The sequence below is a fragment of the Cherax quadricarinatus genome, chromosome 47, assembly GCF_038502225.1.
Source record: "Cherax quadricarinatus isolate ZL_2023a chromosome 47, ASM3850222v1, whole genome shotgun sequence".
NCBI classification, from domain to species: domain Eukaryota; kingdom Metazoa; phylum Arthropoda; class Malacostraca; order Decapoda; family Parastacidae; genus Cherax; species Cherax quadricarinatus.
Genome location: NC_091338.1, coordinates 14,079,502 through 14,093,804, shown reverse-complemented (window position 1 = coordinate 14,093,804; position 14,303 = coordinate 14,079,502). Strand labels below are relative to the sequence as shown.

The following is a 14,303-nucleotide window of genomic DNA, read 5'->3' as shown; positions in this document are numbered from 1 at the left end:
CAAGACTCCTGAATATTTGAATGAGTATTAACCCTATAGTGTGTGGTCACTGAAACTTTGGAGGGAGTTTGTTACAGACTTGAACCTTTCTAAAACATTTTTACTCTTAGGACCTTTTCTGAAACTTCCACAGTTTTTTAAGAATTTCTGAGACTCAAAACAGTTACTATTTCTACTAATAAACAATTGGTCAACACACACTTGCCAAATCTAGAATTACATTGCTTCACATCTCTAACTTCTCCTGGGAAGGAGTTAGGGGGTTCTCATTAGTAACTTGAGGATGAAGTGTTCTATTGGCTAAAGGCAATGTCAACAATTTCATGTGCCACCACTGGGCTCTCGAACCTTCCAAAGTCACCGTAGATGTGGGCCCTGTACATGGTCTTGGAGTGCGAAAGGGTTAAGCACTATTACCATAAGACAATAATTTCCAAACCTTTTACACCTTCATCTACTGTGTTTTCCCCTGTTCATGACATGGCCAACCATTGCTGCAGTACTGGCAGGCCAATTACCCTCCCATGCACCTTGGGCCTTTATTGTTTCATGGTAGAATTAGTTTTGTTTACACCCTCCCATTGCCTCCCACTGCCTTATGGACACATACCTTATGAATACTCTCTCTCCTGTATTAACACTCCATTTCTGATCTTTTATCTCCTCATGTCCTGTCTGGATATTAACCCTTTGAGGGTCCAGGCCCCCAATTGGAAGTGTGTTCACAGGGTTCAAGAATTTAAAAAAAAATTCTAATGAAATGGTAGAGAATCTGTTTCTGAAGGTAATAAAATAAGACTATTTCACTAGTATGTCTTTCATTTTATTGATGAGCACAAGAAATTGCCCAATCAACTATTTCAACTATCCATTAAAGTGATCAGAAATTGGTAATTTGGCCAATTTCACACAGATTTCAAAATAGGGTCCAGAATAAACAAAGCAGGCATTCCTGGCATTAAAATAACATTTCCTCTGTTCATTAGTTACGTTCCCAGGCCTCTCTCATATTACACTTGTTTTCCATTTTGAATTTTTATTCTCACACAAAAATAGAAGATTTACTGTTATGCATTATTGTAATAATTGTATAAATAATGTCAGCACATTTGTGAATGCATATTAGACCAACTAATTGGATATGTAGTGGATAAGTGATACCAAGAAATCGAGAATAAAACCATAAAATTCATCTGAAAATATACTGCAAATTCACTATTTTAACCCTTTGAGGGTCGGTCACATACAAATACGTCATTACAGCTAGGGTCGGTCACGTACTTGTACGCCTAAATTCTAGCACCTTCAAATCTGGTGGAAGAAAGCTGGCAGGCCTACATATGAAAGAATGGGTCTGTGTGGTCAGTGTGTGCAGTATAAAAAATATCCTGAAGCACGCTGTGCATAATGAGAAAAAAAAAAAAAAACTTCGACTGTATTTTTGGTTTAAAACAGAGACTTTCTAGTGAATTTTCATATGGTATTTATGGGTGTATTCTTGTTTCCTTGGTCTCATTTGATAGAATGGAAGATATATTACAGAATTAGAGATGGTTTTGATTGGTTTCACGATGACAAGTAACTTGATTTTGCCGATATTCAAGAGTAAACAAATCAAGCCACACGTCCAATACATGTCAACTGGTGAGTCTAATATTCTTTCATAAGTGCGCTGATATCATTTATACCATTTTTACAATGATGCAGTAGTATACATAACAGAAAACTTTCTATTTTCTGTGAGAATAAAAATTCAAAATGGAAAGCAAAAGTAATGTAAGAGGGCCTAGAGACGTGACTAATGAACAGACAAAATGTTATTTTAGTGCCATGAATGTCTGTTTTGTTTATTCTGAACCCTATTTTGAAATTGGCATCTTTTGAAATTTGTGTGAAATTGCCCAAATTGCCAATTTTTGACCACTTTATTGGATAGTTGAAATTGGTAAATGGGTGGATTCTTGTACTCAATTGATAGAACAAATGGAGTTCTAGGGAAATAGCTATGATTTTAGTCAATTGCAACATTGGAATTGGCCGAAAATAGGGCCCAAAGTGGGCAAAATCTCCAACTTTGAGACTGCTAACTTTGCAAGAGCATAATTTCGTAAGTTTTTCATCAAATTTCATACTTTTGGTGTCATTATGATCGGAAAAAAATTCTCTATCGTTTCATAAGATTTTTTTTTTTTTTTTTTCAAAAAATTTTCGACCCTGAGAACGAGTTTGGGAGAGGGCCTCTCGACCCTCAAAGGTTAAACAAAAAACCCAGTAACAGTTTTCATCGCCTCATCATGCACTGCATGGAGCAGTGCATTTTTTTATATGGTACACTTTCACCACACAGACCCATTCTTTCATATCTAGGCCAAAATTTACCCCTCACAGCTTATCTGAGCTGAGCTCATGATGTATTTCTATGTCACTGACCCAGAGTTCAAAACAGTAGAACTACGGCACTGACCCTCAAGGGGTTAATCATGGTATCTAAGAGGCAGTCTAGTGTAGATGAATGTGCTAAGAAGTTTAAGCTTGAAATTATGCCTCTAGTGAAGAAAACCGAGGTAAAAGATATGCTTAAAGATGACACGTGTGGCTGATGCAACTAAGGCCAATGGGGTGCCAGAATCAATAATTCATTTGAGACAACGAGGAGAAGATAAGCATTTGTGTGATGAGTAACCTAAATTGTGACTGGCTGAAAAAAAAAAAAAGTCAATACAGCTAAATAAAAAAAATACTGAAGAATAGATTCAGGAAAAAACAAAAATATGCACCACAATTTCTTTGTGATCTGTAAGAAAGCCTCATCTTACTATTAAACTGTGTGTGAGGAGGGAAAGCCGGCAATTGAGTGTACCTTTTCTCATCAATGGTCTAATTATTTTCGAGTTCAGTAGTGACTGTATCTCTTGCTGACAACGCAATTGCAGAGAATTTTTCTTGTGTGGCCCAGTAGGGCCACGCCAAGCTTATTTATTTATTTATTTATTTATTTAGTAATTTGAGCATACATACAGAGGTACAAAAAAATACAGGTAAGAGCAGCATGCCAAAGCCACTTATATGCATAGCATTACGGGCTAGCTTAAAATTAACTTAAGATTAACTAAGCAATGATGAAATCAGTGATAAAACATTATTGTAAACAGATAACTATAAAGCACAAATGAGTATTACAAAGACAGGTCATATGGTTGCATGCATTGCTGTACATTCAGTCGAATGGAGTATTCTGTTAGGTAGTGTATTTAAAAAAATAGTAAAGTTAGACTGGGTTTTAGGTTTAACATTAATGTGATATAATTGTGAGAAACATTTAAGATATACAAATTATAAGGTTCAGTTATTCAGTATTTATTTGGTTTTGGGTGAGTAAGTGATCTTTGAGAAGAGACTTGAATTTATAAACAGGTAGCATTTCTTTTATATTTACAGGTAATGAATTCCAGATTTTAGGGCCTTTTATGTGCATTGAGTTTTTGCATAGCGTGAGATGGACACGAGGAACATCAAAGAGTGATCTGTGCCTTGTGTTATGGTCATGTGTTCTGTTGAGGTTGGCAAGGAGATGTTTGAGAGGAGGGTTAATATCAGAGTTAAGTGTTCTATGTATGTAATAGGTGCAATAATAAGTATGGATGTTTTGTATGGTGAGTAGGTTGAGTGTTTTGAATATTGGTGGAGTGTGCTGCCTGTAGTGAGAATTTGTTATTCTAATTGCAGTCTTTTGTTGGGTAATTAGTGGTCTGAGATGGTTAATTGTTGTTGAGCCCCATGCACAAATTCCATAGGTGAGATAGGGGTAAATTAGAGAGTGATATAGGACCAGGAGGGCTGACTGTGGAGCATAGTACCGTATCTTCGATAGTATGCCTACAGTCTTGGAAATTTTCTTAGAAATTTGTTGTATATGTGTATGAAATTTGAGTCTATTATCAAGGTGGATTCCTAAGAATTTTCCCTCTGTTAGCTTTGTGATAGGTGATCCATTTATCATTATGTTAAGAGGGACATTTGTAGCTCTGTTACCAAACTGAATGAAGTAGGTTTTGTCAATGTTTAGTGTAAGTTTGTTAGTCCTCATCCAGGTAGATATTTTCTGTAATTCGGTGTTTACAGTATTGGCTAGCGTGACTGGGCTCGGGTGAGAGAAGACGTATGTAGTGTCATCTGCAAATAGTGTGGGTTTGAGTAATTGCGAAGCATTTGGTAGGTCATTTATGTATAGGAGAAAGAGAAGAGGGCCAAGGACACTTCCCTGTGGAACACCAACTGTAATTGGTTGTGCGGAAGAGCTTGCCCCATTTGCGTACACATATTGGCTTCTGTTGCTGAGGTCAAGCCACTTAAGCAACAGGAACCAGAATACAAGGTAAGTGTATTCACATTGTTTGACTTTATTAGGTTATGCTATGCACATCCTGCATCATACTATAGCAACAATTTTTAATGTGGCCATAACATCTACATGGCTTTTAAAATCATTGTACAATAATTAGACTATTATTTTAGGTGATTTGTGTATTTAAAAAAGTAGTAGTTCGGCTTTTTTTTTTTTTTTTTTGGCGGCATGTAATGTAACCCAATTTTTTCCCACGAACTGTTCACACTACCCATCAAGTTTTCATGTATAGTTCTGTTTTTCTGCAACATGAATTGCACTAAAGGTGGTTGTCTATTGTGATTACAACACAGGTATCCAAGAATTTTCAATAATGGGCCACATGTCTAGAAATTCTTATGTATGCATAATTCTTTTACTGATAACAATGGTGAAATACAGTAGGTTACATTATTAAGAAATAAGAAATCTTTTAATACATAGTAAAAATTAAGAAAAAAATTTAATCATTTTTATTAATATGAAATTAATATGAAAGTTTTTACTTGCTAATCATGGTTAATTTTTTTTTTTTGAATAATATCTCAAGTAGGACACTCTTGGCCCACAGTCAGGATGTTGGAAACTCCTGCTGTATAAAAATCAGCAAACTATAATTTATCATGTATGTGCTTTAATAAAAAGCTTTCAAAATTTAACCTTCCTGGATAGAGAGAGTGAAGGGAAAAGTTGAGGCAATGTAAATAACTTGAGAAAAATGTGGGATGGAAGGCAACTTCCCAAAATCCTGTAAAAAGATGCTCTTTTTTTTATCACTAAATTTCTCCAACTTCCAATTGTAATTGTAATTCTCATCAGATTTGTTTCAAAATGTCTGCCTTAATTTCCCCATTTCATACGTGATTGTTTTTATGGAGATGTAATACGGAATTAATTTTGCCTCTACATTCCAAGAGGTGTTAACCAAGAACTTTAATTAAAGGCTGATATGCAACTTAAAGTAATGCACTTGAACAGTGTCAAACATGCTTGGGTTCTTACTTTTTTGTAATCAATGTCACCATTTTCAGGCCCAACAGATGATGACCGAGAAGATGGTCGACTGTTGATGGCCGATCCCAAAGAAGTGGTAGAACCTTTTGCTGTCTCTCCACGTTCATTCACGGACTGAAAAGAAGACATCTTAAATTAGTTTTATGTGGTCCACCATATACCAGTGGCCAGTTTCAAAGGGTCTTTCTATCTCAGGCCAGGCTTCCCTGTTGACCACCTGATCAAACAGGATGCTTGCACTGGTGGCTCACATAGCCATCACAACCCAACTGATCCAGCAAAACCATGTATATACTTCAATGTAAACACATGATGTACACATCCCCTACCCTTCCAAAAATCTTAGTTCCTCTGCAATATTGCTCTGTCTTACCCTTAAATCTTCTAATAATAACTCTACTATACACCTTACCTAGTATACTCATCAGTCTTATTTCCCTATAATTCTTATACTCTAGTTTATCCCCCTTTCCTTTATACAAAGGCACTATGCAAGCTTTCTGTGAATCCCTAGGTACCTTTCCCCTTTCCATACACTTAATGAACAAAAGCACCAACCACTCCAAAAGTATATCCCTACCTACTCTTAACTCTTAACATTTCTATTTTGATCAATCATCATTTTACCCAATGTCTCATTAATCTCTCCCACACTCACATATGGCTTTTCCTCACTCCTAAAAGATGTTTTACCTCCCTTCCTAATGCATGAAATGACTGTTTCTCTATCTTCAACATTTAATAGCTCCTCAAAACATTCCCCCCATCTTCCCAATACTTCCATCTCCCCATCTGTTAAATCCATTCATTCCCCAGGATTTCTAAACTAATTTCACTCCAAAATATTTTTTCATTCTCTGCAAAATTTGCTGATAGAAACTCATCATTCCCTACAAAATCAAAAAGGCTTGGCAGACAGTGGAAAATACCCAAACAAAAAGTGCAGGCACAATGAGTACACTAAGAGAACTTAAAAGTAAAGTGATCAGGACTCAATACAGTGGTACCTCAGGACTTGAACAGCTTCCAACTCAAACAATTTGGTGTTCGAAAACTTTGTTTGGTAAAAAACTCACTTGGTAGTAGACCGTTTGCTTAGCACTCGACCAATCATGCACTACCTGCCTACTGCTCTTACACAAGAAATGTATCCAAAATGAAAAATATCACCCAGACAAAGCTGTAACAAACTGTGTTATAAACCTACTGAATGACAATGCTATGTATCACTTCAGAAACATTTTAAGGGGGCTAGGACGCGGTGCTGGGGGGAAAAAATATTGCGAAAAAATTTGAAAAAATGAGTTAAGTTTACAGAAAAATAGTTTAAGAATCTGGCAACATTTTGATGTTTTTAAGTCTTATGTTTGTACGATCCTAGGTAGTAGGTTGGTAGACAGCACCGCCCAGGAAGGTACTACCGCCCTGCCAAGTGAGTGTAAAACAAAAGCCTGTAATTGTTTTACATGATGGTAGGATTGCTGGTGTCCATATTTCTGTCTCATAAACATGCAAGGTTTCAGGTACATCTTGCTACTTCTACTTACACTTAGGTCACACTACACTTACATGTACAAGCATATATATACACACCCCTCTGGGTTTTCTTCTATTTTCTTACTAGTTCTTGATCTTGTTTATTTCCTCTTGCCTCCATGGGGAAGTGGAACAGAATTCTTCCTCCGCAAGCCATGCGTGTTGCAATAGGCGACTAAAATGCCAGGAGCAAGGGGCTGGTAACCCTTTCTCCTGTATATACAGTGGACCCCTGCTTAACGATCACCTCCCAATGCGACCAATCATGTAAGTGTATTCATGTAAGTGCGTTTGTACGTGTATGTTTGGGGCTCTGAAATGGACTAATCTACTTCACAATATTCCTTATGGGAACAAAATCGGTCAGTACTGGCACCTGAACATACTTCTGGAATGAAAAAATATTGTTAACCGGGGGTCCACTGTATTAGTAAATGTAAAAGGAGAAACTTTCGTTTTTCCTTTTGGGCCACCCCGCCTCGGTGGGATACGGCCAGTGTGTTCAAAGAGAAAGAAAGAGTTTGTACAATATTTCTACAAAGAATTACAGTCATTTCAGCACTGTCTTGTGATGACTCATGCACACAATATGTCTGAACATGTGAATTTTCATTTTTTTTCCCTATTTTTTAATTATTTCTATATCATTCTAATATATAAAATTCACCATCTGCCATGGTTACAAAGTGGGAGGATCTATAAGAGAGGGTGAGGCCAGTTGCAAAGTGCTTAGTGTATGTTGAGCTTAGCAACACAAAAGGAAATGATGCCTCATGGCACTATAAAATGTATAACTATGTGATTATTAACAATTAACTATCTACCCATCAAAAATGATATCAGACGTTAGAAAAATAACAATAAGCATAATAAAATATGTCCAAATTAATAATAATTGTCATTATATGGAGCGCTTGACTGGCGACTGGGAATACTCAATATGAACTTACGATATGATATAACTGTTCTCCCACCTGCACCTCTGATCACTAACACTAGAGAAAACGGAGTTTACGACAGGGGTAACACTGATATCCTATGGAAAGACTAAAAAATAGCACAATTTTCTCATTTTTTTTTCCCAGGTTTACCAGCTATGTATGTGTTCCCTCAAATATCTTGGAAGTAAAATATTGAGCTATTTCTTGGAAATGAGCCATTAATAATGAATGGATTGAATTAATTTTCACAATGAACATAAAACAATGGCTGTTGCAACATCTCAAATATTTCATGATTTGTGGGGGAGGGTGGGTAAAAGGCAGATATTTTGCTAAATGTCAAAAACTTATGAAATTTATTTTTGGGGGGAATGAAGGTAAGATAAATTACAGTATAGCTGGTCCTCATATTGGATTAGCATTGTGTTGTGCTTGCATTTTGTGCAGTTATTTTGCCAAATTTCTTTTTTCTAACCATGGGTCCTAAGAAAGTGAGTGCGAAGGGCAGTGCTGAGAAGAAAAAGAGGATGATGTCCAAGTATAGGAGCTTGTCTTGTTCAATCATATCCCTTTGATACTGGAAGCATGCATTCCACTGGGATTCCATGTTTAACTTCCAGTCTTGTGTAGCTTCTCACAGCTTGGTGGTGAGAGAATTTATTTGTTTAGCATGTGTGTCTATAGTTGAACGTAGGTTTGCTTGTTCTTTAGATGAGTTTATTAATGATGTCAGTTTGTTTTCTAGTTCACTTATCTTTGAGTTTTGTGTCATAAGATGATATTCAAGGTCTTTAATTCTTGTGTTTTGGGTATGTAGTAAGCACTCTAGGTCCATAATGAGTTTTTCATAGGTTTCGTTTTGTCGTCTTAGCATAATATTTTCCTGTAGAATTTTATCAATGAGTTGGGTCGTTGTTGAAGACTGAATTCCTGGGCTATACCTTTGGGTGTTGACGAGTTGTAATCTATGTTGCTGTTTGCGGTGAAGAGGTCTCGGGTGTCATCCGTAGTTGTAGACAAGCCAGCTCAATTGTGATAGATAAATAAGCCGTTATATTAAAGTATTTTCTCCTGCCTCCCGAGAGCAAGAATTCAGTTGGAATGGATTAACAGCATTTCAATTAATTTCAATGAGGAAAATCGATTTGATATACGAGCAAATTGAGTTATGAGCTAGGTCACAGAACAGATTAAACTTTTAAGTCAAGGTACCACTGTATTAGCAAATTAGTGAACATAGATAAAAGTAAGGTGATAAGGGTATCAACCAAGTTAGGTAACAAAAAACTGGATATCAGAAGGGAAGGAGAGAGTATGATAGTAATTAATGTGCTCAGATGTTCTGGAGTGGACGTGTCAGTGGATGGGTATATGAAAGACAAGGTAAACTGTAGAACTGATGAAGGGAAAAAGGCAGGTGGTGCACTGAAGTATCTGTGGAGAAAAAGAATATCCATGGAGGTAAAGAAGGGAATGTATGAGAGTACAGTGGTACCAACACTCTTATATGGGTGTGAAGCATGGGTTGTAAATGCTGCAGCGAGAAGGTGGCAGAGATGTCGTGTCTAAGGGCAATGTGTGGTGTAAATATTATGAAGAGAATTCATAGTATGGAAATTAGGAGGAGGTGTGGAGTTTCTAAAATTATGATTCACAGGGCTGAGGATGGGTTGTTGAGGTGGTTTGGTAATTCAGAGAGGATGGAGCAAAATATGGCAAAACAGTGATGGAGTGAATGATGATGAAAGTTTTTCTTTTTCGGGTCACCCTGCCTTGGTGGGAGAAGGCCGATGTGTTAATAGTACCAGAGTCGTGCTTCTCTAGGGAAGCTTCATCTCTTCACCCAAGATAGGGTCTGGACCGTAGCTTCCCATTAAGTCCTCGTCTTAGCTACTTTAAGTTTAAAAAGACTTCCTTCCCTTACCCTAACTTATGGCCAGAGATGTAAGCTTTCGTGGGGAGACTCAAAACGTGGTCTACATAGAAGGTTGAGTTACCAGACCAAGGCAGGCTATCCAGAGGATTAACACTTCTGACTCATTTTCACAGATAGAAACTATCTGTGTCAGATCATAAAGCTTCACCGAAGAATTAATAGCTTCATGTTTTTCGACAGATTACCCGTAGACAATTCCAGGATCACTAACCCTGCAGCCCAGTTTCAGATCCGTTTCCTGTTTGATGGGCCTGATCAATTAGGCTGCTGGTGCTGGCTGCACTAATTCCAACGTGGGCACCACGGCCTGGGTGATCAGGAACTACCATGACGAAATAGTCAAGTTTGTTCATGAAGACATCTAGGTGTCTGTTGATAATTCAGTTTAAAAGATAGAGAGATGCACAGCTCAAGACACTGAGATAATGTTTCGTCACATGTGACTAGGACTGTAGAAAACCCTAGTAACTAGGACTGCAGAAGACACTAGTAACTAAAACTGTAGATGACACTAGTAACTAAGACTGTAGAAGACACTAGTAACTAGGAATGTAGATAGCACTAGTAACTAGGACTGTAGAAGGCACTAGTGACTAGGACTGTAAGACACTTGTGGCTAGGACTGCAGAGGACACTTGTGGCTAGGACTGCAGAGGACACTTGTGGCTAGGACTGTAGAAGATATTAGTAACTAGGAATGTAGATAGCACTAGTAACTAGGACTGTAGAAGACACTTGCTTGTGACTAGGACTGTAGAAGACTAGTAATTAGGACTGTAGAAGACACTTGCTTGTGACTAGGACTGTAGAAGACACTTGTGACTAGGACTGTAGAAGACGCTTGTGACTAGGACTGAAGAAGACACTAGTGACTAGGACTGTAGAAGACACTAGTGACTAGGACTGTAGAAGACACTTGCTTGGGACTAGGACTGTAGAAGACACTAGTAACTAGGTCTGTAGAAGACACTAGGATTGTTTAAAACTCTTTTGACCAAAAATTTCCTCAAAAAATGTCTTTAACTGTGCAAGTCTACATACTGTCGGTATCACTATACCTTTCATTTCCCCAAGTATGAAGGGAAGGTGTTTTAGTCTTGATCCCTTTACACCCTTTGAATGATCTAGCACATTCACTGCATTCCTGGTATGCACTTGGCATATTTTGCATCGTCTACTCAGCCTCTTGCTCTCGTACAGATTGATTTCGGTGTGCAGATTTAGAACCACTTTCCACAAATTTTCGAGCGTAAATATGTTACATTTAAGTTACTTTATTAACTCTTTTTACCTAATCTAATACCTTTCCTCAGCATTTGAAATAATGGTCATAGACAGTCGTATGAAGTGTCTTGAGGTGCACACGTATATTAGAAGTGACGCAAGGTGCATGTTGTCAGGTGCCTAGTTTCATATTACTAATAAAAATTGGTTTATTCCTAATTCCCGAAGAATTTATCAGACTTCTCCTTTTTCACTCTAAGTTATTGTATTGTGAATAACAGGGACCTGGCCTCGTGTTTTCCATTATGCGACAACTCTTCCTTTCCATCCTCGAATACACATCCTGATTGCCCATAAACCTCAACGGTCACGTGCTACTCCACAACATGTACTCTTGTACATTCCCGATATCACAATCCAATATACAAGTGAATTCCGGGGTTTAACTACAGCTTCATGCCATACCCCACAGGTAGTAACCACTCACTAGTCCCACAGAAAACAGGTGTGGCACTGTCAGAAAATGAAAATGGGATCCGTATAAAATAGCACATTACCTTCTTGTGGTCCCTGCGCGTCATGGTGAAGTGGTTGGTGCAGAACAGCTTTTCTTTATCTCAGAACCTTGATCAACCTGCCCATCACAGTCATTTACTCCCACTGCGTCACCGTCACATGGAGTTACAACCTCGCTGGTACAATTATTGTATATAACTAACTTGATTAATGTGGGAAGGACAGGTGTACCCCTTTTGTATGTCTATGGCTACTCATCCTTCTTAACAAATGGAAGAGTTGTGATCAGGACATTAACCTGGGCACCACGGCCAGCTGGTATCATGTCGGTGTGGGGTGGAACAACAGGTGTGTGGAGGTGGAGGTAGAACTAGTACCTTGAGTGTTGGGAGGGAGACAGCTAGGGCCTTGGCTTCGCTGCCGCTAGCTTCAACACTGAGCTTTCTCTTACACTTGTGCCACCAACACAATGTTTTCCTTAGCCGCTCTGTATACTTTTTAACAACAGTTTAACACTACACTTTGAAGACTTCCAGGAAACGTGACATGACTATGAAGAGGTAACTAATAATGGAACTACTAACGGTAACGTTATATCCACATATTTTCAGGAGAGATGAGTAATAACAGACAAACACAAAAGAGACAATTTAAATAGCATAACTTCTTATCTGTGTTACACATCCCTAGCATATCCTGTCATAATACACTTGTGCGGTGAAAGCCACACGCGTTTATGTTTCAAATGAATAACGCAACTGCAACTTGACCGTAAGAAATACAAGGCCAAAGACACGAATAAACAATCACTGGAAAAGATGGGACCAACAGAAGCATAAGAACGGTGAATAACGGGAGCAAGGAGGAACGGTTAGTACTAGGAAGCAGCACCGTCCTATACGCTATACTGACACTACTGAGCTGCGGGTCGACGAGTCCTGCACACGCTTCCCCTGGTCCCCCTAACTCTTCCCCAAACCCCAAGCTCCCTCCTTCCCCAGCTCGGGGCCAGCTAGAGGCCCAACACCCATGAAGTAAACTAGTCTTCTCCTTGGGCCTGCTAGACAGTTGCCTATTCTAGTGGTAAGACTGGTTCATACTTCTCCAATTTTACTCACTTTATTCACTAGAAAATGTGATTAGTTAAATACTAATTAGTAGTAAGAACAGACATACACTAATGGTATTGCTCTATATTTTATGGATAAAGATTATTTGGTTAGCTGCCCCTCAAAGGAGATTCCCTGAAGCCAGTGAAGGGCTTCTGATCCAAGAAATTGGACCTATGCTCCTCTTCCTTGGCTCAAATCTGAATGCCTCCCATTCCATCGGACACTATATGACCCCCCTATGAGTTCAGGGCTTTCCAATGAATGTAATAATAATTTGGATAACTACTTGTGCGATCTAGTCAAAGGTCTCAATGTAACTCACATTAAGACAAGGGTACGAAGATAGAGCGCTAACTACTGTACCATGCTGGTCTAATATGTGGTTAACGCACTGGCCTGCCAGTATTATAATTTGTTGGCCACGGGTTCGAATCCCATCTTTCTGAGAGTTTACAATCATGTTATTACGATTTCGCGAGTCGTTATGAATATAGATTATAGTGTACATCTCAGAATGTGTGACTGCCCATTTATAGCTACAGGGGTAGCGCATAGTTCATGGTGTCCCGTCTTCAGTATTTAGTTTACAATAAAGTTTTTAAAGTGCTCAGTTGTTCTAACACCACCTCGTATTGTACACTATTTCACATTTTTACCACCGCGGGGAGAAACTTTCTAGCATCCGTTCGGCACGTTATCCTTAGTTTATAGTTATGACTTCTTGTTCTGATAGTTGATGGCAGTTAATACTTCTACCATGTTCACTGTTTCGTACTAATTTATGATTCATTTACACACTGTACTGTTATTATTCCTTCACGACAGTAACAACATTTCATAATGAATAAGACCACGATTTCACCAACGCTCTTCAAATTGCACAATGAATTATATATCCAGTCTCTTCCTTGCACCATGTGGCTTATCTAGGTTACGTTCGTTCGTTCCTCCCATCCTCCCTCCACATCACAACCAACAGCCAGTTATCACCAATCAAATTAACTCTTCCTTTAAGCCATGCTGAAGGTAATGATGAACACCATCTGCACTGAGTAATACAAAGTCACCCCAGACCTGCCAAGCTCCTGCATAGCACCAAACCTGCCAAGCTCCTCCATAACGCCAAATCCGGCAGGCTACACCAACAGTCATGAACCTTCAGTATCCTGTGAAGACCGAGACCAAACTCACTGATGCAACCCCACCTCACGAAGATGGTAGTATCGCAATCACAAAAACATATATATAGATACAATCAGTGAAAGTTCTAAGTTCTAACAAGCTTAACTGCTAAATACATGGACTCTTAACATTTCCACAACACAGGTTGATGTCTGGATGCACAACTTCTTGATCACTTCAATATGGTCTAGAACGCAGGTCAAGCCAAGCAAAACGCTGAAGTAATGTAGCACATCGGAGAATGACTTCGGAAAGTGTCTTCATTGAGTAATGACAAAAAAAATGAGTGCAAAAGCTGGGAAAATTAGGCAAATATTCAGTTTTCTAACAAAGCCATCACGGTACGCTAAATACTTCGATAAGTAAAAAAAAATGACAAAGGCGTTCTGGCGATCTGAGAAAAGCCAAGACACGTAGCAGACCAAGCCTTCATTGGGACATGATTTGAACAAAGTATC

The 14,303-nt window shown here is 38.5% G+C and overlaps 1 protein-coding gene across 11 annotated transcripts in view; it reads right to left on the bottom strand.

Annotated features, from left to right (window-relative positions):
• Mbs (Myosin binding subunit) overlaps positions 1-14,303 on the bottom strand; it is a 582,822-nt gene that overhangs the window by 39,502 nt on the left and 529,017 nt on the right. For all 11 annotated transcript variants that reach the window (XM_070094697.1, XM_070094699.1, XM_070094698.1 and 8 more), the window contains one exon: positions 5,387-5,512. In XM_070094697.1, coding sequence (XP_069950798.1) covers positions 5,387-5,512 — 126 coding nt within the window. The remainder of the gene's footprint in view (positions 1-5,386; positions 5,513-14,303) is intronic.